The 23,212-nt window shown below is 47.0% G+C and overlaps 1 protein-coding gene across 1 annotated transcript; it reads left to right on the top strand.

Moving 5' to 3' along the window:
• The first annotated feature begins 1,594 nt into the window (after positions 1-1,594).
• On the top strand, positions 1,595-21,629 carry PM20D1 (peptidase M20 domain containing 1). Its single transcript, XM_038586057.1, has 13 exons — positions 1,595-1,823; positions 4,397-4,483; positions 5,914-6,146; positions 6,561-6,647; positions 7,685-7,818; positions 8,111-8,230; positions 8,935-9,010; positions 9,381-9,442; positions 9,678-9,756; positions 11,630-11,701; positions 17,492-17,660; positions 20,016-20,115; positions 21,171-21,629. Exons 1-13 carry the CDS (start codon positions 1,676-1,678, stop codon positions 21,292-21,294), a joined length of 1,491 nt encoding a protein of 496 aa, XP_038441985.1. The 5' UTR covers positions 1,595-1,675; the 3' UTR covers positions 21,295-21,629.
• Positions 21,630-23,212: the final 1,583 nt, after the last annotated feature.

Below are 23,212 nucleotides of genomic sequence, written 5' to 3'. Positions count from 1 at the left end.
ACCCATCAAAATACTATGAGTGAATGTCTCTGGATAGTGATTTTTTTATTTTTCATATAAAAGGCAAAAGTTTAAAACTTTTAAAAGATGACACATCAAAATTTATTTATGACCTTGAAATAGAGAAAGATTTACTAAGCAAGGAAACAAGAAGGACTAACAATGTAAGAAGTATGAGTTGTTTTCTTTATACTTTCTGGTATTCTCCAAATAATTCACAAGGGCCTAAGTGCTATATTAATTGTACAATCATAACAGTTTTTAAAAGTATAAACATTGGGGATGTGGCTGAGTTAGCTGAGAAATCAAGCATCTGATCTTGATTTCTGCTTGGGTTATGATTTCAGGATGGCAGGATCAAGCCCTAAACTTCTCAGGGAATCTGCTTGGGATTCTCTCTCACCCTTTCTCTCTGTCCTTCCACCACTCCTAAAATAAATAAATAAAATTTTTGAACAGTATTGACATCAGCAGAATTTTTAGTACAAAGTGGCTTAATGTCTATCAAACTTTAAAAACTCATTTCAACTCTAATGTTCTATACCTTAGGCTGAGTGGTGAATACAAAAATGTTCGTTATATTATTCTTTACACCTTTCTGTATGTATGAAATGTTTCATAATAGTGTTTTTTGATTGCTATTGAAAAGTAAATATATGATTGTAGTTTTTTGTTTGAGGCAATTATTTTTAGTAGGAGGAGGAGGAGGACTACTGAAAGGGAGCAAAGTACTCCCTCTCTGAGTTTTGGCAAACACCAGGAATATGAATTTGCAGCTTTGGTCATGAGTAGCTATGCAGCCCTACTATTGTTTTTTTTTTCTAGAGAATTCTAAAATATGTGACTGGTGGCCTATTAAACTGCATCAAGGGATCTAAAAGCTATTTTTTTTCCTGGTTCCAATAAACCTCATTTCATTCTCTGCGTCCTAAGGTTTTATTTTTCCAAAATGATCCTTTACTCCGAACAGCTATGAAATTTCAGTTTATGAAATACATCAAAATCATTAAAACAATCTTTCTCAAAATCCTTCAAGTATTTACCCCCTAAAACTCTGGTATCTGCAGAGCGTTGCAAAAAAATGCAGCGTTTACATTAATATCAGAAACACTTCCAGCGAATTCCTAAGGAGGAGCAAGCCCTCCGAACTGATCATTCAAAGTAGCGTCTATAGATAAAGTAATACTGTCTCAATTTCAGGTTCAATAAAGCCAGGGACCCAGAAGGCTCCGCCCCCCACCCCCACCCCCACCCCCACCCCCGGACCTGGGGGACTGGTCATCAAGCCCTGAACTTCAGAAGTGAGAAGCAGATTAAAGACTGATACGCTTTGCTGATTTTATTTAGCCTTTCCCCCCTTTTATGAGACGAGTCCTAGAGCAAGGGATCCTGAGAACCTCAGAGCAGCAGGTGAGGCCCGACGTGCACCCGCAGCGCTCACCTTTGCTCCGCTTCTGCCTGCCCCGCGGGGAGAAACAACAACTCCCAAGAGGCCCTGCGGCCCTGGGCGGGGCCGTCCCCTCATTGGCTGCTCCGCAGCTCCCGGCAAGCGGCGATTGGCCAGGCCTGGGGAGGGGGCGGGACTAAGGCAGGGGCGGGAATTGGAGCGCGGACAGGACCACCGGCGCGGGCTGGCGGGGCAGGTGCAGACCCCGCTGCAGACCGAGACGAGCGTATGGCTCCGCAGTGCGTCTGCGTGCTGGCTCTGGCGGCTGTGCTGCTGCCAGGCGTCTCCACCATGTCCACAGGGAAGGGCCGGGAGCGGCACATCCCTTCTCAGTTCAACCAAGGCGAGCGCTTCGCCATGAAGGAAGCGCTGAAAGGTGAGCCGGGTCCCTTGGCCCAGCGATGCTCGGGTATAGGTCGGTCCCTCTGCCGCCCACTCCCACCGCAGAGGGTCCACTACGGGACCTGCGGCTGCACCGCACTCCCCAGCCCGAGCCCCAGCACCTCGCGCCCGGGCGTGGGGACGCCACTCTTGTCCCAGTGCTGGCTTCTGGGCCCTCCGGTGTTCCCTGCCTCGCCAGGATCCTGCCCGAGCTCCACCATCTCCCCGTTGCCTTGGCCTTCGCCAGCCCAACCCCGGCTTTGCAGTAGCTTTTTTTTTTTTTTTTTTTATGATAGTCACACAGAGAGAAAGAGAGAGAGGCAGAGACACAGGCAGAGGGAGAAGCAGGCTCCATGCACCGGGAGCCCGATGTGGGATTCGATCCCGGGTCTCCAGGATCGCGCCCTGGGCCAAAGGCCCGCGCCAAACCACTGCGCCACCCAGGGATCCCTGCAGTAGCTTTTATTTGTACCCTTAACCGTCCAAAGTGTTGACTTCTGTTAAATCAACGCGATATCTTAAGCCTGAATTATCTTTTTTTTTTTTTAATTTTATTTATTCATGAGAGACACACACACACAGAGAGGGGCAGAGACACAGGCAGAGGGAGAGGCAGAGGGAGAAGCAGGCTCCGTGGGATTCGATCCTGGGACTCCAGGATCACCCCTGGGCCCAAGGCGGCACCCAACCGCTAAGCCACCCAAGCTGCCCGAGACTAAATTATCTTAATCTTACCTACAGTGGAGGGAAATTGAAGCTTAGGTCAATTGAATGACCTTCCCTAGGGACCTCACAAGCAAGGAGTGAGCACTGGGTGATAACATCTATCACCTGTAGGATCCACCCAGCTCCAGGGAACTCCACCAGGAGATGCGTGAGATGTTCCAAATTTCCTCTTCTAATTAAAAGACATCTCTCCCCTAGACCTCAAACCAAGGTTAAAAACTCATTTGCCTTCTCAGTCTGCATTTTCCAGGAGAAAAGAGGAAAGGTTCTGTTGCGTACTAGGTCCTATGGGATAATGAGATCCTCCTCACCATTGGGCTTAGCTCCAGTCTTTTCCCCTTTCATTAAATAATGAATTAAAAGAAACTGCCTACATAAACATGTGCTGCCAGAGGCAGGGATCAAAAGCTAGCCCTCGTGATTGAATATAAATTGTGCATGTGCCTGAGGGATTGATTGGTCTGGAGGCAGAGCAGAGCTTTCCCAAAGCATAGAACAATAGTGAGTTCTCTGAAAGCCAGTAGGCAGCTGCTCACCAGTGTCTTTTCACCCAGGAGAAAGCAAAAGCTTTCTTAATTAAAGAACCCAAAGTAGGGACCTTATAACCATATGGCTATATGGCCTATATATGCTGTACGGCCTATATATATACCTATATAGCCACATGCCTCCTGCTCCAACTGTGAGCAGGAGGCAAAACATTTGAGTTCAGATTTTGAGTTTGTCTCCTATAGATTCATCTTTCTGAACCTTGACTTCCCCATCTATGTGGTGGGCTGTGATGTAGGGTTGATCCTGAGCAAAACTGATTACAGAGCTAAGTTCGTCTTTCAGCAGCCCACCCTTGACAAATGCACTGCCTAGATGCATTTGTTCTTCCTAGTGTGTTTTGGAATATCTAATCAAACATTCTCATAATTTATTGCATTTCCTCTCCCATTGGTGTTTGCATTTAATAATGAATCTCTTTAAAGTGTAAAGCCAGGACTCCTGGGTGGCTCAGTGGTTGAGCATCTGCCTTTGGCTCAGGGCCTGGTCCCGGAGTCCCGGGATCGAGTCCCACATCGGGCTTCCTGTAGGGAGCCTGCTTCTCCCTCTACCTATGTCTCTGCCTCTTTCTCTCTCTGTGTCTCTAATGGAAAAAATAAATAAAATCTTTAAAAAAAAAAAGTGTAAAGCCTTCATGGCTCAAAGGGATAAACCTAATAGCAATTCAGGAACTGAGGCATCTGGGTAAAGTGGAGAAGATTATTGAGGACTGAGGAGTTGGTTTGGGAACTCCTATATCCACCCCTTCCCAGGCATCATGTGCCCAAAAAGCTGGCATTGGCTGAGAAATCAGCGAGACTCTGGATGAGCCAGTCCATGAGGAATAAGCCTACTCTCTGCACATAAAGCCTCATTCATGTAGGGACCCAGAATGGTGGGCTCCTCTGGTTCATTGAAAGGATAATGGTTTCAGAGGCAGAATGAGGCTTAGAAACAATTTATAGCAGCTCCCCACTTAGGGTCAAAGTCCAAAATTTACTCCTGTCCACCTCCCCCCACCCACATCCATCTTGGACTTTAAGACCCATATTAGTCTAACCAAACCTGAAAGACCTGGGTTTATAGATCCCATTTCTGCTGCTTATTTCAGGACAGCCCTGAGCAGCTCCCCTCACCCCTCTAGGCTTGTTTTCCTCCCTTCAAATTAGAGAAAATAGCAGTGCCTACCTCCTAGGATTGTTCTGCCTCCCACAATAAGATCATGAACGCAAGAGAACTCTATGCACAGAGGGCTGTGGTGAAACCAGTGGTTGTTATCAACTGTACTCTCCCATGGCTCTCTGTCTCTGACAGGTGCCATCCAGATTCCAACAGTGTCTTTCAGTCCTGACGACATTAACACTACAGCCCTGGCCGAGTTTGGAGAATTCATTCGTACAGGTCAGCCACAATCTGTGGAAAGGGGTGGGAGCACAGTTCTCTTACAAAGTGATAAAGAAGCTTCTTTTGTTACTGACCAGAGGACAGTAAAAATTTCTGTGGGCGTATTTTGAGTTTATACACAGTGGGGAGGAATACAAGCTCTCTAAGAGTCAGAATGGAGGCAGGGTAGAGACTATAGATTTATTTGGCCCTTGAAACACTAAGGCACACTGTTGGGTTGGAGTTTGAACTCTCCCGATCTTTGCCCTAAATATATAACAGTCAATAAATATATAATCAAAAGTTAGGACTAAGAAAGGAATTAAAAGGCACAGCATAAAGAATAGGGTCAGTGATATTCTAATAGCCATGTATAGGGACAGATGGTAGCTATACTTGTGGTGAACAGCATAGTAGATAAACCTGTCAAATCAGTAAGTTGTGTACCTAAAACTAAGGTAACATTGTGTGTCAACTATACTCAAATTAAAAAAGAAAAAAAAAAAAAAGATAGGACTAGGAATTCCTTCTTCCCGTGCAAGCTTCTGGAACTATACTCCATGCTCCTCCCACCCCTACCTCCATACACACACCTACACACCTATGTACACACTCCACCCATGCAGGCCCTTCCCCTGATTCTTTACAGGCCCGTTTCTGCGTTTCGAGGCAGTCAGCGACTTTGAGCTGTCATATCAGCTCCTCACCCCCATGTGAGTCCAAGAAGGGATGGGTCAAGAAGAAAAAGGAGACTTGCAACTCCCCACTCCCTGCATGGAAAGCTCCTGGAGAGTAGTGAGGCCCTCCTCCTAAATAAAAGAAAAAAACAGCCCCTCCAAAGTTATCTGGGGTTGGAGGAGCTGGCCTGGGCACATCAAGTGGCCCCCTCGCTAACACTGTCTGTAACCTGAGTAATTGACCCTGAGAGAATCCACACCCACACATGTAAGTGTGGCCTTGTGCTAGACAGAACAATCTTCCCTCTGTATGACACACACAGGAGTATTTTTTTAATCTCTCTCTCTCTCTCTCTTTGTAATATAAGGGTCATGTTTGGTTCCAAGTAATTTGGATATTGGGGACTAGTATATTTAAAATTTAACACACACTCGTCATCTGTATAGTCCTGCAGCAGATACTTGTGATGTGCATGTTACAGATCAGACCAAGCCAGATCTTGATCTATTAGCTGTTACCATGATGGAATCTTGATATGCACATTGTCACGTAGTAGTAGCACATTTAAATATGAGGAAGAGGAATTTTAGAGATTGTCCGTGCAAATCAGGAATCAGACTGGCTTTGTTCCAGAAGGCTTCCTATAGGACACTACACCTTTTTAAAAAGGGGTGGGGGGACAGGTGGACATTTTCTATCAAATCGTAAGAAAACCAAAGGAAATTGTTAAATCTGACTTTCTCTCTCCTCTTTCATCCCTTTGTCTCCAGTCTTTCCTACAATTTTCAAAACTAGGTTTATCCAACATGAAGTCATAGGAGAGTACAGCCACCTGTTCACTGTCCAAGGCTCGGACCCCAGCTTGCAGCCCTACATGCTGATGGCTCACAGTGATGTGGTGCCTGCCCCTGATGAAGGCTGGGAGGTGCCTCCGTTCTCTGGGTTGGAGCATGATGGCTTCATCCATGGCCGAGGCACACTGGACAACAAGAACTCTTTGATGGTGTGCAATGCCTTGTTTTCTCTGCTTTGGGGCACTAAGGATTCACCCAGGATGGGGATGTTCTGCTGACCCCTGGGAGGCGGGAGGTTATGGTAGAAAGAACCTTGGCTTCAGGAGATGTTCCAGCTATCACTTGGTTACTATCCTTTTCTGGGTCTCGATTTCTCAACTATGAAATAAGGACTAGAGTACGTGATATCCAGGGACCCTTTCAGCTCTGACACTGATACATTTATGCTTTTCTCCAGGTGGTAAAGGAGCTTATGCTTCCTCACATCCCATCCCCCAGGGGCCACTTGAATTTGTTCTCTTTAAAGAGAGCCTGATGCTAGCTAGCCCCACCAGCCCTGATGCAGGCAGCTGAATGTTACTGATGCCTTGATATTCCCTCTTCCCTTGTGCTTCTACCCCCAGGCAATTCTGCAGGCCCTGGAGCTCCTGCTGATCAGAAACTACATCCCCCGAAGATCTTTCTTTATTGCTCTGGGCCATGATGAGGAGGTACAACCTCTTCACCCCATAAACCATCTCTAAAACCCCTCTTTAGGGTGGGAGTGGAGGGGTGCAGTCTAGTCCAGTTTGCTCCCCAGCTGTAGGGCCTCCAGAATATGGTGTGGTGGTTTGCCAATTCCTATGGGTATCCACACGCCGGAACTATCTAAGGCCCTTGACCAAAATGCAGATTCCCAGACCCGGTGCCACAAATTTGAATTTGTTTTTAAAGGTTTTTTTATTTTTATTTTTTAGAGCAATTTTAGGTTCACAGTGAAACTGAGAAGGTAGAGAGACTTCCCTTATGCCCCTACCATACATGCACAGCCTCCCCATTGTCAGCATCCCCACCAGAGGGGTATTTGTTACAACTGAAGAACCTACATTGATACATCATAACTCCCCACAGCCCTAGTTTACATTAGGGCTTACTCTGGGCATCCATTCTGTGGACTTGGTCAATTGTATAGTGACATGGATCCACCATTATAGTTTCATAAAGAGGAGTTTCACTGCCCTAAACATCCTCTGTGCTCTGCCTATTCATCCCCCTCTCCCTTTCCCAATCCCTGGAAACCACGGATTTTTTTACTATGTCCCTAGTTTTGCCTTTTCCAGAAAGTCATCCAGTATATAGCCTTTTTCAGATTGGCTTCTTTCATTTAGTGATAGGCATAGATCTGAATTTTTAACAAACTCTCTGGTATTATCTGAGGCAGCAGTGACACTCTGAGAAACATGGGTGTGATAGTAAGAGAACCAACAGGGAGCAAGGAATCAATGTTTTATTTCCAGTGATGTCACTTACTTTGACCCTGGGCCTGTCACTTCATCTGTGAAATGAGGGCAGTTTGGCCCTTCCAGCTGTGACTCTCCAGGGTTCTGTGAAGCAAGACTGTCTAGGCCCCTTCCTCTCCCTCCCTCACCCCGCAGGATGGAGACAGGGCAGGGAGATTCTGGAGCTCCTAGCTATGTTCAAGTGGGTCTCCATTAGCTATTGGAGGTCTGTCTGAGAAGGACAATGGCCATGGGTTCAATGTCTGCAGGTGTCAGGACAGAATGGGGCTCAGAAGATCTCAGCCCTGCTACAGGCAAGGGGTGTCAAGCTAGCCTTCATTGTGGACGAGGGTAACTTCATCTTGGATGGTTTCATTCCCTACCTCAAGAAGCCCTTTGCCATGTGAGTACAGTACCCTATCCCCCACCTTAGAAGGTGTTCTCACCACACTTCAGATGACCGCAGCCTGGCATCTGTAAGCCATACTGAGACAACTCTTTATTTTACTCCTCTGGCCCTGAACTCGGACCAGTTTTGGGCTCCCCCTTCCCTTTCTCTTCAAGTGTAGATTTTTTAAAGCATTATGAAGCCAAGCTGCTAGACCAGCAGACCACTGTGCAGGTGGGCTCATGGGCTCATGGGATAATTCAAGGTGGGAGGAAGTCAGGAGGACCCTCTCTGATCTCTGCTGCAGGATCGCAGTCTCAGAGAAGGGTGGGATTAACCTCAGGCTGCAAGTAAACATGACTCCAGGCCACTCCTCAGCTCCCCCCAAGGAGACAAGCATTGGCATCCTCGCAGCTGCTATCAGCCGGTAAGCAACATGGGCCCTGCTCCCTTGCCAGACTCGGGATGGAGGACCTGGCCCTTTCCCACTTTGGGTTTGAAGAGGCTAAGCTTCCTGCCCTGAAGCTGGGCTGAGAAACCACAATGGGGGCTGCAGGAAGGACAGAGCCACCAGTACCCAGGCAGGGGTCAGGGGTCAGAAAAGGATCTACCCATATTGTAAGCAAGAGCTGGCCCATAAAAGCTAGGTCAGGATGTAAGGGCTGCAGGCTGTGGGTGAGCACAGCAAGGTCTGTAACAGCAAAGCTTACCTCCAGCTGGGTTTTCTTAGCAAAGTGGGAAGAAGAACTATATTAATTCAGTTAAATATGGGTATTCTCTACCAATGTTTAAGGCTTTGTGCCCAGTGATGGGCATATAGCAGTAGAAAGAAACAGACAGCCCCTTTCCTCAAGGAACTCACAGTTACAGCAGAGACTGATAATTCTGCTACAGTGTGGTAGGTGACAAGGAGTGGTGCCAACTTGGCCTTGGTAGATAGGGACAGCATCTAGAAGTAATCCTGCTTGTGTTTTGAGATCTCCAAACAGGTGGATCGGTGGTAATAGAAGGTAAATGGCAGACCTCCTGGCCAGACCTGCTGAAAAACCCTGTCTCCCTTCTTCTTCCCTTCAGATTGCTGATCTTTAACTGGGGTTGGGGAAAGTCCTGAGAATTCCCTTTCTCTTCCAGCCTGGAGCAGACACCACTGCCGAACATGTTTGGAAGTGGGCCATTGAAAACGACATTGCAGGAACTGGCAAATGAGGTAGGGAAAGGAGCCTCACTACCCCTGGTCAGCTGTGGAAGAGAAAGAAAGAAGGGCAGAAAAGTAGTTTCCAGAACAGAAGAAGAGCCCACTGCTGACCCGTGCTATGCACATGCTCACCTATTTTCAGCTAGAGGCTGAGCCGAGACATAGGATCTGACTTCTTCCCGGGGGTGTTGGTGCTTCTCTGAGACCCTAAGACCTGACACATCCAGGCACCCTTCGGGAGCCGGTTCTCAATCATCCTTGAGGCTGCCACTGAGGGCCCTCGAGGCAGATCTAAAGCAGGGAAAGACTTGAGCCTCAGGTACAGTGACCCTGTTATGCTGACCCCTCAGAAATCCTGATGACCTGGTTTTTTGCTTTTCAGTTCCCTTTTCCTGCCAATATTGTCTTGAGAAACCTATGGCTGTTTGGGCCCCTTGTAAGCAGGTAAAGTTTTATCTTTTCTTCTCTCTCATCCTCCAAACCAAACCTACTCAGTCCCCTCTCCCTGGCTTAGCTAATCATCCCTTAGCCACCAAATGCTACATCTAATCCATATATAGGATGTCCCTCCTAGTCTTAAAGGTCTTCAAGATTCAGGAAAGTGGGTGATCTTCCAACCCATTCTTTCTCCACATTGGAAAGTTGTTCCTAATGTCTGACCTTAGTCTTTTGGCTTTAGGTTAATGGAGAGGAATTACATAACCAATGCACTGGTCAGGACCACGATGGCACTCACCATGTTCAATGCAGGAGTCAAGGTAACATCTCCTAGATCATCCCCTACACCTTTCCCTCCCTACACCCGCCCCTCCATCCTTTGGCTTTATTTCCTGGCCCCTTCTTCCTTCTCTGATTATAGTTTGAATAATAGGAAGGCCCAGGGCTGAACTGTACAGTGCTATCAGGTGGGTAATCCTCAAGAGCAAGTGTACCAACCGAGGTCTACAAACCCTCTGAAATTGCTGGCCAGATTTTGTACATGTGCCTTTTAGGGAGTGTCCATGGCCCCTCTCAGCTGCCTTGTGTCTGTACTCCTTAAAAAAAAACCATTAAAGAAAATTATACTAGTATGAAGGGGAGTTATTTGGAAGTTAATTTTTGTGAACTATACTCATTCAACTTGTTACATATTTACCTAGCATTTTGGTCATGTAGCCTAAGGTTCTAACTTTCCTACCTATCAAGGATCTTTTGATTACTCTTTATCACACTTTGGAAGATTTATTCATCTAACAAATTTAATGACTGATTAATGTATTTTCCCTTCATGCTTCCCTGAGTCAAAAGAGAGAAACTCACTCACAATTTATAAAATCTACATATACAACATCTAAAGGCAGATATTAGTCATTTCCCAAAGCACACTAAATACTGGGTAGTCTTAACAAACATGAAGTTCACTCGTAGAAATAAATTTTGAGTGAATTATTACTTTGATAGATTTTTCTTTTCCAAGAACTACTTTTTGGCAAATTGGTCTACTTCCAGTTGGATTGGCCACTAAGGGGCATCTCTGTTTAAAGGAACAAACCACAGCCACAGCCACACTGGTTAGCTTGGGCCTACGACTTTCTGAAATCTTGAGAGAAGTGAGACTGTTCCCAATGACTACCAGCACTACTTTAAGGAATGCCACCTTTACCTAGCATACAGGATGGCCTTGTGGAGGTCTGGTCATCTGGAGCCCAGGTTGAGTACAATGAATGGCACCTCAATTCCTGCCATAACTTAACTGGACAGAGTGTCAGCCAGACCTGAGCTGTCTTCACCAGCTGTCTAGAGTGTTCACTGAAATAATAATAATACTGTGTCCTTGCATGTGAATGTCATTTTATCTGTCCATAAAATTTTTATCTGTCCATTGTCACATTTGTTATTCCATTTGATCCTGTTCACAGCCCTCCTGGTACCATCATCCCCATTGCCAGTCGGGAAACAGAGACACAAACAGGTCATAATTATTCAAAATCACATGGCTAATTTGTAATAGCCCAGCTCTCCTGCTCCTGGTCTAGTGCTTTTTTGCACCAAACCAGTTCAAAGAAAGATTCAGAGTTGGAGTCCGTTCTATTATGGCCTCTGAGGAAAAAAATCCACTCAGAGTCTAATTCTCTTCTCTGATTAGTCTTGGGTTCTTCCTGATCAAGCAGAGAACAGAATCAAATTTTGCAATTAGAAGTGGGAAATCACTATCATCATCCCCTTCGGGGTTCAAACACACCGTGACGGGGGCCTGCAGAGGCTCTGGGTGCCCTGGCCTGAGTAAGCAGTAAAGTGCAAGAGGCATATCCAGAGCACACAGTGCCAGTGGTGCTGCATGGGGCCAGAAGAGAGAGGTCTGTGTGGTCTTGGAGAAAACAGTCTTGCTCTGAGAAGTTCTCAGTGAAACCCTACCGGGACCAAGAAGCATGGAGATCTGGCCTAATGCACAGACACACCTCTAGTTCTGAACATAACCACTTGTCAAGGGCCCAGAGGAGACAAGGGCCAACTGAAAATGAAGCCCTGGACCTTTCAATCAAATTGGCTTCCTCTTTCTCTACTGGTGGTAGTTGGCCTTTGGGGGGGCGGGGCGGGGGCAGAGGTTGGAGCTTATGTGGCTCAGGCCAGGGTTTGTGATTCTCTCTCCAGATGAATGTCATCCCCCCGATGGCCCAGGCCATAATCAACCTCCGGATTCACCCTGCACAGACAGTCCAAGAGGTAGGTGACATCTGTTCCCAACCAGTGGTTTGGTATCAGGGATGTGTGTGATCCCCAGGATCTGGGTATAGCTGCATTCCCAGGGCTGGCCAACCACCATTTTTCAACCAACATTGGTTGGTTTATTCAATAACATTTGTTCAACCTTCTTCAGAGGCTTCCAGGAATCTGGCTAGGATAGGAGATCTCTGGTTTGGGGGAACTTGGAGTCTGACAAATGATAACAATAGTAGCAGACATGTCCCACAGGCTTGCTTGGTGTGTGGCACTGTTCTAAGATATATGCATGCTCATTTAAAGCCCACAACCATCCTATTATCATCCTTATTTAACAGGGAAACTGAGGCACAGATCAAAAAAGCAGGTAAGTGACATGCCCAAGATTACGCATGTAACAGTCTAGATCCAGAACCACCACACCAGACCACAATCAAATTGATTAGGGATGAACAAATTGCTAAAGGACCAGTGCAGAGAAAGGGACTGTCACTACCTCTGAGGGTCAAGAAAATCTTTTCTGACCACTAGAAATCTAAGCGGGGATGTAAAGGACAGATAGGACTTTGCTAGAAGCCAGGTATTCAGAGTCAGGCTAAGGTCAAATCAGGCTAAATAAAGAGGACGACAGACCAGGCAGATATGGCAATGGTGAAAATGGAGTAGTAGCGTGGGGTTCAGAGCCTTGTGAACCATGCTGAGGAGTTTGGGCTCTAATCTGTGGACAGAGGGAACTTCAAACGGGGCCATGATGTCCTTAGATGTGTTCTTAGGGAGATGGTGCTGATGGCAATGCAGAGGAAATGCCAGAGTAGGAAGAGACGGTTGTGAAACTGTTAGAGCTTCTCAGGCAGTGGACTGAGTGGTGGTGATGGGGTGAGGAAAGGCACCTGCCACGGTGGGAGACTTGGGTTCAGCAGAATGTAATGTGTCATGGGTAAGGGGAGAGAGAAAGGCAGGATGACTCCAAGGTTTTTAACCTGGGTAGTTGGCCAGGTGCTGATGCCTTTAGCCAAGATGGAGCATTCAGAAAGTAGAGCAAGTTCAGAGAAATATAATGGTTTAGGAGTTTGAGAAGCTTATAAATTATAAATAGGCAATTATAAATACATCAGGTCTGGAGAGAGAATGAACTAGAGATACAGGCTGGGGTGTTAACATAAATGAAACCTCTAGAGTCAATAAAATCCCACAGGAAGAATGTGTAAAATTAGAAAGAAAGAGGATCGAGGACAGAGCCTGGCAGTGGCCTGCTACAAACATCAATTTAAAAATGATTAAAATCAGTGCGTAATTGCAAACTGTGATGAGTGCTATGACGAAGAGGGACCGGGTTCTAGTGGAGAATGTAAGGGGGAACCAGACCTCGGATAGGGTCAGATAAGGCTTCCCCGGGGAAGTGACACGTGAGCTGAAAGGTACAGGATTGAGCAGACACGGTGCAGAATGTTTGGCATCTGCAGGAAAGGCTAGCTACTTAAACAGCAGGTTGAGCTAAATAGGAGTTCAGGAGACAAATGTAATCCTTCAAAAAAATGATCTCAAGAGGCAACCCAACAACTATCGAATGACTAATAACATTCCAGAATTAAGCAGGGTTAAGGGCAGGTGGTATTCCCTGAGTCTCTGATGCAGATCCTCGAGGGTCAGCCACACTTAGACTTCTGTGGTCTTTTCTCCCTAAATTCTTCCCCCTGGAGGGTTTTGTTTGTTCTCACATAGGGTGGGAGGCACACCCCTCACTGCAGGGGGGCCGGCGGGGGATGGATTGATGGCCTGCCCAGCATCACCCAGCATTCTGGGGAAGCTGGGACCGGTGTGAGCCCTGGGCTCCACTGCTTTTCATCGAGTGCCAACCTTTGTCCTCTCCCTAGAGGATCATGGGGCCAGGAAATCACTGAATTCCCCCCATTGAACTTCTTTCTACCAGTTTTTTTCCAGCCTCATTCCAACTCCATGCCCTTTCCAAGGGCTGTTTTCCACCAGCTGGGGCTTTCATCTCCCCAGCTTCTGGCACTCTTCCCTCCTGTCTATTCCCCACCAGAGTGGCCTTCCTTCCCAGTCTATCTCATGAAATCCCTGAAAGCCCCGGGCCCATCCTGCCCACCTGTCCAGCATCCAAAAGCATGCAGCATCCTTTGGTTCTGATCCCTCCCTTGCCTCGTGCCCAGTTCCATCATCAAGTTCCATGGGCTGGAACTGCTGGGCTGGATCCTGTGGGAGCATGAACAGTTCCCAGAACTGTCTTCCTCCAACTCTAAGTGGTCTCTCCCATGTTGTGGGTGTAGAGAGGTCTCCATCACCTATGTGTGAGCAACAGTCTTCAGAAATGTCATAGACTACCCTGTAGAAGGTTCGTCCTGAATGGGCCTCAAGGAGTAAAAATCAGGCCACTAGAAGATGTTTCAGGAAGCCCCCACTAGAAGGAGAGTTGGGGAATATGGCACCTTGGATGGTCATGAGCTTCTCAGAGGGTGGATGACGTCCACCTCTCTATAGAGTATTGTACCAAAGATTCCTTCCTTTCTTCATTCATTGCTTCACCAAGTGTTTACTGAGTGGCTGCTATGGGCTAGGCATTCTTCTAAGTGCTTGGGAAAATGGTGAACAAGACAGACAAGATTCCTATCCTGATGGCACTTATGTTCTAATGGGTAAGGGACAGCAATAAGCAAGTGATCAAATACAGGAACAAGTTGATTTTTTCAAGAGGTAAGTACCATAAAGAAAATCATAGGATGGGGATCCCTGGGTGGCGCAGCGGTTTGGCGCCTGCCTTTGGCCCAGGGCGCAATCCTGGAGACCCGGGATCGAATCCCACGTCGGGCTCCCGGTGCATGGAGCCTGCTTCTCCCTCTGCCTATGTCTCTGCCTCTCTCTCTCTCTCTCTGTGACTATCATAAATAAATAAGAATTAAAAAATAAAATCTTTAAAAAAAAAAAAAAAAAAAAAAAAGAAAATCATAGGATGATGTGTCACAAAGTGATTGTGGGGTAGGCATGGAACAGCGAGTCAGTCCTCTGAGGCGACATTTACCCTGCAACCCGACATAGAACAAAGATCTGGGAATGGCAGTAAGGGCACTGGCCTCTAGTCTCAACAGAGGTGAAATGGTATGTCTCATATATACCATAGCCTGTGGAGGATATAAAAATATATCAAATTAAAAGGGGAGGGGGAGATGCCTGGGTGGCTCAGCGGTTGAGTATCTGCCTTTGGCTCAAGGTGTGATCCCGGAGTCCCAGGATCGAGTACCACATCAGGCTTCCTGCATGGAGCCTGCTTCTCTCTCTCTGCTTGTGTCTCTGCCTCTCTCTGTATCTTTCATGAATAAATAAATAAAATCTTTTTTTAAAAAAAAGGAAGGGGGAGAGGGGTGAGATACTACAGGAAGCCATACATCAGGTCATTATAGACATTCATAGCCAAGTTGCTCAAAAGCAGAATGGATTGTAACTTAGCATGGTGGTGAGCCTTCTGCCATGGAAGTATTCAAGCCCAGGCTGGATGACAGTCTGTCCTGGGCATTAGTGAGAGGCCTTGCCTTACCACAGGATGGAGGCTGGACTTGCTAACTCTAACTCTAAAGACCTTGCCAATTTTTTTGGTATCCCTTATCCTGGCCTTCAACACATTTATCATTCACTTGAGGGAAAAACATATTTACACATAAAACAGAGGAAAAATCGTAACATTATGGTAATGTGCTGTAAGGGCTGTAGAAGCTCAGAGTGATGAGACTGATGTGCTCTAAAGTAACCTTTGAGGTCCCTCTTACCATTCATGAATCCCATCCTTGTGCCCCTGATTATTGCCCAGGGTGGCTCCTCTATTCTAAGCAATAACTAGCATATGTTGAGTGTTTACTATGTGCCAGGAACCAGCCTAAGTACGTGACATATGCTAATTCCAGTAGTGGTCACAACCACCTTCCCAAGCAGGTGCTACTGTTATCCTTATGTTAACATATGAGCATGCTGAGACACAGAGGTTAAGGAGCCTGCTCAAGGTCACACAACTATAAGTGGCTGTCCACGGCACGAAGTGTGCTGTCACTCCTCGATTCTTGTGCCTGCCCGCCCCCCTGATCAGATCTTGCCTCTTCTCCATCTGTTTCATGTCCTTCCTTTGAATTTCTGCTCAAAGTCCACCACCACCAAGGTGATGGAAGGAATCCAAGGAGTCCATCTTAATGAACACCATCCTCTTTCAGGCCCTACTCCACCCCACCTCAACCTGCATGTGCTTTGGTGGTAGTGAAGCATCATCCTTGTGAGAAACCAGGTTCAGGTACTCAGCCCAGCGACATTAACTGTACAATCCTATTATACAGTTACTTCATGAGATAACTCCCACTGTTTTTATTAGTTCATATCTTTTAAATTTCTTGCATCCAACATTCATTGCATGCCTTTTATGTTCCTGGGGCGGAAAACACAGAAGTGAGGTAGCCCTCCTCTTGCATCAGAACCTGGCCTGTGAGTTAGCAGGAAACCTGAGCTCTTGTGGCTTCCAACTGAGGGGGGATCCTATCTGTGTGCCCTCTTCAGTTTCTGAGGGCAGGAGTATTCAAGTAATTTGGGATAACAAAAAAAAAAAAAAAAAATTGGGATAGCAGGCCCAGTCCCAACCCCCACCTTCTATGGTGATGACTAGGAATCTGCCAGTTGTTTGAAGATATAGCAAGACTATGTACTAATTCTTGAATTAGAGGGTTTAGGGCAAACATGCTGGAATGAAAATAAGCTCCGATAAGTGAGTTATGCACCACCACCACCACCCCCAACTAATCCAAAAGCAAGGAATTTGGTTTGGCTCAATGGTGGTTTTTAAGCCAGAAATAGGCCTCGTTTCCTTTCCAGTCTCCACTCCTAGCATGTTTCTAGGTGACACTGCCATAAAAAGAGGTACTCTTGAGTTAATGCCCCCCATAGGAGTGGTCCTCAGCTATGGGACACCCCCCTTTCTAAGGCAGAGGCAGTTCTAAAGCACCTGCTGATCAGATGGGTTGAGACCAGTGCTGGGGCTTTCCCTGGGTGGCAGGGTAGGCTTGGGGGCCACTCTAAGCCAGCCTCCCAGTCCATTTCCACATGTCTCCATGGGACCTGATCCTCAGGGTCTGGTCTACGTCCTGCCTGGGACCAGGACTTGTGCTGGATCCAGCTCTAGTGGTTTCCGACTGAATTTTCTAGGAGCTTCCTCAGGTTCCTTCCTGAGGAAAAGAGGCAAAGAGAAAACTTGAACACCAGTCCCCCCAACTCCTGACTTTTTGCCTGTGTTGAGCTCATCTTCCTGGCTCCAGGGCAGTTGGTTACAAACAGGAAGCAGGGATGCCCAGAGAGGAGAAAGAGGAGTGCGTGACCCTTTCCTCAACTGTCTGAAACTCCCAGGTTGATGTGAGGTCATCACATCGATCAGCCTGCCTCAAGATGTCTGTGTTCCCCGCTTCCTGTGGTGTCTTCTGCATTCCACCTAGCCCATGACTCAGCCCAAGAGGAAGGACACACAATTTCCTGATTTCTCCAATTCCCCACCTGCCTCAAGGCCATAAGGCAAGCCTCCTGAATGTTTAACCTAAACCTACTATGCTGTAGATCCCTTGCCAGAAAGACCCACCTCTTCTCTCTACTACAGCCAGTCAACTGAAGTTGAGGTCCCAGGGCAAAAATGAGCTCCCCTGTAAACCCCCAAGGCTCTGCCTTCCTGGAGAGAAATCAGGACTGTTTCAATTCATATAGTACTTGGACAGCAGATAGTTAAGAACTCAAACTCCCTTTGTTTGCTCCCTCAAGGTCCTAGAACTCGTTAAGAACATTGTGGCTGACGACCGGGTCCAGTTCCACGTGTTGACTGCCTTTGACCCCCTGCCTGTCAGCCCCTCTGATCATCAGGCCTTGGGCTACCAGCTGCTCCGCCAGACCATACAGTCCATCTTCCCGGAAGTCAACACTATTGCCCCAGGTAATGACTTCATCAGCTGTGGCTGGAGGGAGGTGGGGGCTGGAACTGTTTCCTATCTAATGTCTACTGCCCCACCTCCACCCCAGCTGTTCAGCCTGGAAACATCTGGCTGCTTCCCCTCGTGATGAAACTGGAACTGTATTTTCCCCTTGGAGTGGAAGTCAGAAAGCAAACAGGAAAAGAGCAGAAACAATAAATTAGGTCAGTCATGCCTGGGTCCTAGCTTAACCTAGACCAGCCTTTCTGGCATGGAGGACAGGGTCAGCCCAGACCCCCACCCCCAGCTCCTCTGGAGGAGCCACAGAAGGGGCCAAGTTTCTCCTAGGCTGGTTCTGATCCTTCCTGGGACAACAGCTCAGCAACAGAGCTCAGAAATGCCTCCCCCCCTGTACCATTTGCATGAACCCCCTTCGTCTCTCCCAGCCCAAACCAGTTCCAGCAGCAGTGCCTCTGTGCCCCTTCCTTAATCTTCCAGCATGCCTTCCAAACCTATGTTGGGTAGACAGTGATTCTCCAACTTGAAAGTGGAAGAGGATTACCTAAGGAATTCACTAAAGTGCAGATTATCTGAACCTACTCCTAAAGATTCAAGCTAACCAGATCTGGAGAGCACCCTGGAATCTGCCTCTTTAACAAATTCCCCCAGAGGATTCTGAGACTAGTTGATGGCTAACTGCAGTTTGAGGATCTCTGGTCCATGATGTAAGGAGAAAATGCTCTAATGCTAAGCCTTGTGTCCAGGTTTTTTTAAATCTAGATTTAATCATGGATTCCTTCATTTAAGATTTTATTTATGTATTTGAGAGAGTGAGAGCAATAGCAAGTGTGGGGAGGGAGAGGGAGAAGCAGACTCTGCACTGAGCATAGAGCCCGATGTGGGACAATCCCAGGACCCTGAGATCATGACCTGAGCAGAAATCCAGAGTTGAGCATCAGAAACTTAACTGGCTGAGCCAGCCAGGTGCCCTGGATTCCCTCATGTTCTAGGTGCATACTTCAGCCCTGCCTCTGTGCTGGGCATGGGCCTGTAGGAGCGCATACAGTGAAGCTCTGCATCCATAAACTCAGATGTGAAAATGGCAGCCTTGGTTTTTAATCAACTTAAATCTGGCTTTAAGCCCCACTCCTCAGGAAATTCAACCTCCGGAGCTATTGAGGCCTCCAAGCACCACCCCACCACCCTCCTTCTGTATCGGGCCCTCGAGATCTTAGGTGGCAGCATAGCACGGGAGCCCCTCGGCCAGTGGTCATCGGTCCTTGCAGTTACCTCAGACATCCATTGCCTAGCTAGAAGGTCACTTCAAGTTGGAGATTTCCTCTGATTCCCTGGCCTGTTTGGAGAGTGGGATCTTTAACTCTAGACCTAAGACCCACCTCCCTGAACATACCAGGCAGCCATCCCCTCTGAGGCCTGCCACCTCTTCAGACTCCTGCCACAGAGCAGGGCCTGGGTCTCCACCATCCAGGGACCCTGGCCCTCTAGGTCCCTGATTCTTCTTTCTTGGCCCTCAAAAGCTTTCTGCACTACTCTCTCCCTTCTGGGGCACCCACCATAATCTCATTAACAGAGTTAGATCTTTACAGAAAAAAGATAGGCAGATATCAACTAGTAGAAACCCCCAAAGCAAGGGCATAGTTACCCATTGGAAACCAGGAGTGGAAAATGGAACAAAACACAAATTAACATCTCAGATCATCCCACCATTCTTTAATTGGTGCTTGAGGGGGTCTTTTCTCAGAGAACACTCCCAGTGAGGACAAGTCCTAGCCCTAGCTGGTGAGTGGGGTGAGTGGCTACTACCTTCAAGAGAGCATGATACTGGAGAATATCCTGGGACTTCCTTAACCTGAAGCTTGATTTTTAGAAGACAAAGTCAGCCTTCAGAGGATGAAAATAATAGGAAATTGTGTTCTGCTTTAAGAGGACTGCATTTTATAGCAGTAAAGCTCCCTGGAAGGTGTTTATTTCTGATCTAGGGTGATATAAAGAGAACCAAGGCAATAAAAAACTGATATCTAGATTTCTGGAGAGCTAGATTTCTGAAATAGCCCAGCTAAGGGTATAAAATGAAGGTATTGGCCTCCCTGGTCATCATGGAGAGAGGACACTTCAGTCTGGATCATTCAAGGGATAACTCACTAATACACTTGGGAGGAGGTTTCATGCTTCTGGCTGAAATGGTGTTTTATTAAGGTTTTGAGAATGGGTAGCCTGAAGGACAAAAATTCATAGCTGCAGGCTCCCAGGAGGGGCCAGGTGACGTTCTTATGATTTTCCAGTCAACCCACCTCCAATCACTACCTTGGCTTGATGGCTCACATAAAGCCCCATTCCTCTTGATTTTCCCTGTGTAGGTATTTGTATTGGCAACACAGACAGCAGACACTATACGAACCTCACCACTAGCATCTACCGGTTCAACCCCGTCTACCTGCATCCTCAGGACTTCCGTAGGTGAGTGGAACAAGTTTGAACAGGAAGGGTGAAGGAGGAGATACATCTGACCTATCCCCACCCCATTCTCCTACCAGTCCACAGAATGGGGGGAAGCCAGGGTTTGCACAAACAAAAATGAAGACATTATTGAACCCACTGGCCAACTTTCATCATTGCCAGAGTCTTGCCACTCCAGAATGTATGGGAATTGGCCACTGTTTCTCTGGGATGTAAATAATCAGATGATTGGAAAGAACCTGATGCAAGTAGGACCTTTGGGTATGATCCCTCCCTTTGGAAGAATACTTACCCTCTGGACTTCATTTTCTCCCCTAAAAAAGGAGACTCCAGATTTCTCAATTACCACTCAGTGAAATGCAGACCCATATAGGTCAAAGGTGGACACATGCTTTGAATTCTCAGAAAAAAATATACTATAGGAATCTAAGACATGATCACCAATTTTAACTGCTATGTATGAATTACTACTTTGTGGGTTCTTCAGCATATTTGATAGATCTTAATAACAGCTTTTACGGATTTTGCTTGTTTTTTTTTAACTGAGGTAGCAGGTTGCTACTCTTCATTTCTTTTATCTTTGAGGTTACTTACATGTGTGGTGTGTGGAGGCACATTGTGAGCACAAGATCTGATGGGAAGTTTCTAGATGAAGTAGAGGCCCCACAGGGACCCTGAGCAGTCACCTCCCTTTCCTTTTATGTCCCTAGTAATGTAGGGGCCAGGGACTCTGGCCTAAGAGAAATAGAATTAAAAAGATAATTTCCCCTCTGAGGGGAAAGTATCACATAGATTTCAGAGCAGGAAACAAATGTGAACTCCCCAGGATTTTATTATTATATTCCTGCACTTTTTCTTTGCCATGGGCCGGGACCCTGGAGAAATGACCTACATGTCATCTTCTTACAAAAGGCCTCCCCCACTTGCCCACTTCTTACCCCCTAGAGACTCAAAGGCCAGTGGCTTCAGGGGATGTGAGGTAGGGGGTACTCAGTAGTAGCACTTGTTCTACAGCAATTGGCTCTCTCCTCTCTTTCCCAAAATCTCTCACTCAGCATCCATGGAATCAATGAGAAAATCTCAGTCCAAGCCTATGAGACCCAGGTGAAATTCATCTTTGAGTTTATCCAGAATGCTGACACATACCAGGAGCCAATTCCTCACCTGCACGAACTATGAGGTCGAGGAGCCAGCTGGACTAACCGTGCCTACCCGGGGCAAAGCTAATGTCGATGAAACTTTGGGTCAAAACCACATTGTGATCCATCACCCACTTGCCTTACTCACTCCTGAAATCACCAAAGAACAAGGCCAAGGGTAGAGAAGGGCTGGCAGGAACCTCTTTTCTTCCTTCCTCCAAACATCTGCATCCCTTGGCTGACCAACATTTACTGCCTTGTCAGTATCCTAGAAGTTACTGGGCTTGTTTGTCTTATACGGGTTATTTAACTGCTCCTTGTTAAGGCCTGACTTGACAAACAAAGAATTAGAAAATCTCAACTGTTTTTACCTTCTAGAAGTGTTTAATTTAGAGCATGCTTGCCAGGCTGCCCTCTCCATCACTTACAAATTTCTTTTTGCTGTAACTTCCTTTCTCTTCCTCCCCCTTCCCTTGGATTATTTAGCTGGCCCTTCATCTCTCCTCTCCTGCCCCTGCATCCCTCGCCCTGCCCTCCCGTTTATTCTAATCTAGAGCAGAACTTAGTTATATTGTGATACTACTGTAATTACCACAACACCTGGCCAAATAAAGCGGGCTATGTGGCATCAAGTGGTCACTGAGAAGTGAAACTGAGGCAGGGGGCTTTTCACTGAGAAGTGAAACTGAGGCAGCCTCCTGGTTCTGGAGGCTGGAGCCTAGAGAAGAAAACTATCCTTGGGCTTCTCCCAAGGACTCCCTGGTCTTTGCTCCCTCCCCTGTCCTGTTCCTGCCACCTGCTGCTGCTGACCCACCCCTGGAGGCACTAATCTGTGGAAACATTTCCCTGGCATATCCTATGGGCTGAGCTCCCAAGAGAAGGGCACTCATGATCCTGGCTTTCAGTGAAGCCCAGGACCAGCGGGGTTCTGGCCTTCGCCTCAGGTCCTGGTTCTGACCTATCAAAGGGAAGTGGCAGGTATGGTATGGGGGAGCAAGGAGGAGCCTGACTTGAGGGGCTGTGTCCCAGGTGGTGAGCAGAGGAGGGGCAAGCTTTGCCTCCTTAGAGGACAGCAGAGCTCCTGTTCTTTTCCTCTGGAATCCAACCCTGAGCATATTCAAGTCTGCTTAGTAGCTGCCAGGTAGGGGGCATTGGAAGGCAGCCTTTCTTGGCTCAAGGCTGGGAGCTGCGAGCTTTGTGGGTCACAAGGGAGTTGGAATCAGAGAGGGAGACACAGAGGGCGCTGGGACTTGAGAGACTCCCTCTTTTTTGCCTCATCAAAGACTTTTCATGCCTTCCTTGGGATATGTCAGCAATAGGCTCCTTTTCGCACCCCACAACCCCCATGCCCCCAATTCCTTACCTCCCTCCCATGCCCAGGCCCGTGGCTGTGAGCTATTCCTTGGAGCTTATGCTTAATGGAAAGTGGTAGAAACACAGTGTGGGGATTATTTGAGCCTTTTTGCTACTCCCCCTAAGATTCACATTCCTTCCCTCACCCTCCCTTTTTTGGCCAACTCAGAACTTATTCAGCCTTTGTTAGAGAGTGAGCTGAAGAACAAAAATAATCCTTCACATTCATGCAGAGCTGGACAAAGTGCTTTCCTACACCTTATTTCATAAAAGCCCCATGAAGAAAGTACTATTACCCCTTCTTACAGGAGAGAAATTGGTTCTCAGAGAGGTTATACACCTAGCTGGGAGCAGATTCAAACCATGTCACCTGGCCCCAAATGCACCATCATTCCATGGTCCTAAATTAATAATGGAATCTACTTCCCATCCATTATCTTACTTAATCCTCACAATAGCTCCAAGGGGTTATTGCTCCTGTTTTATAGATTAGGCAACTAAAATTCAGAAATTAAGTAATTTGCCCAAGGTCATGCAGGTGTTGGGAGCAAAGTCTCCCTGAGTTCAAAGCCTGTGCTAACAGTACTGAAGAGGAAGGAAACAGA

Source organism: Canis lupus, chromosome 38, assembly GCF_011100685.1.
Source record: "Canis lupus familiaris isolate Mischka breed German Shepherd chromosome 38, alternate assembly UU_Cfam_GSD_1.0, whole genome shotgun sequence".
NCBI classification, from domain to species: domain Eukaryota; kingdom Metazoa; phylum Chordata; class Mammalia; order Carnivora; family Canidae; genus Canis; species Canis lupus.
This window is presented reverse-complemented; position numbering and strand designations above follow the sequence as displayed.

What these genes read in the sequence shown, in the direction of transcription:
- PM20D1 (XM_038586057.1), top strand. Translation starts at nt 1,676, where the DNA reads ATGGCTCCGCAGTGCGTCTGCGTGCTGGCTCTGGCGGCTGTGCTGCTG. An exon ending in TGCAGGAACTGGCAAATGAG is followed by an intron (nt 9,011 to 9,380) that starts GTAGGGAAAGGA and finishes TTTGCTTTTCAG; the next exon opens with TTCCCTTTTCCTGCCAATAT. An exon ending in TTTGGGCCCCTTGTAAGCAG is followed by an intron (nt 9,443 to 9,677) that starts GTAAAGTTTTAT and finishes TTTTGGCTTTAG; the next exon opens with GTTAATGGAGAGGAATTACA.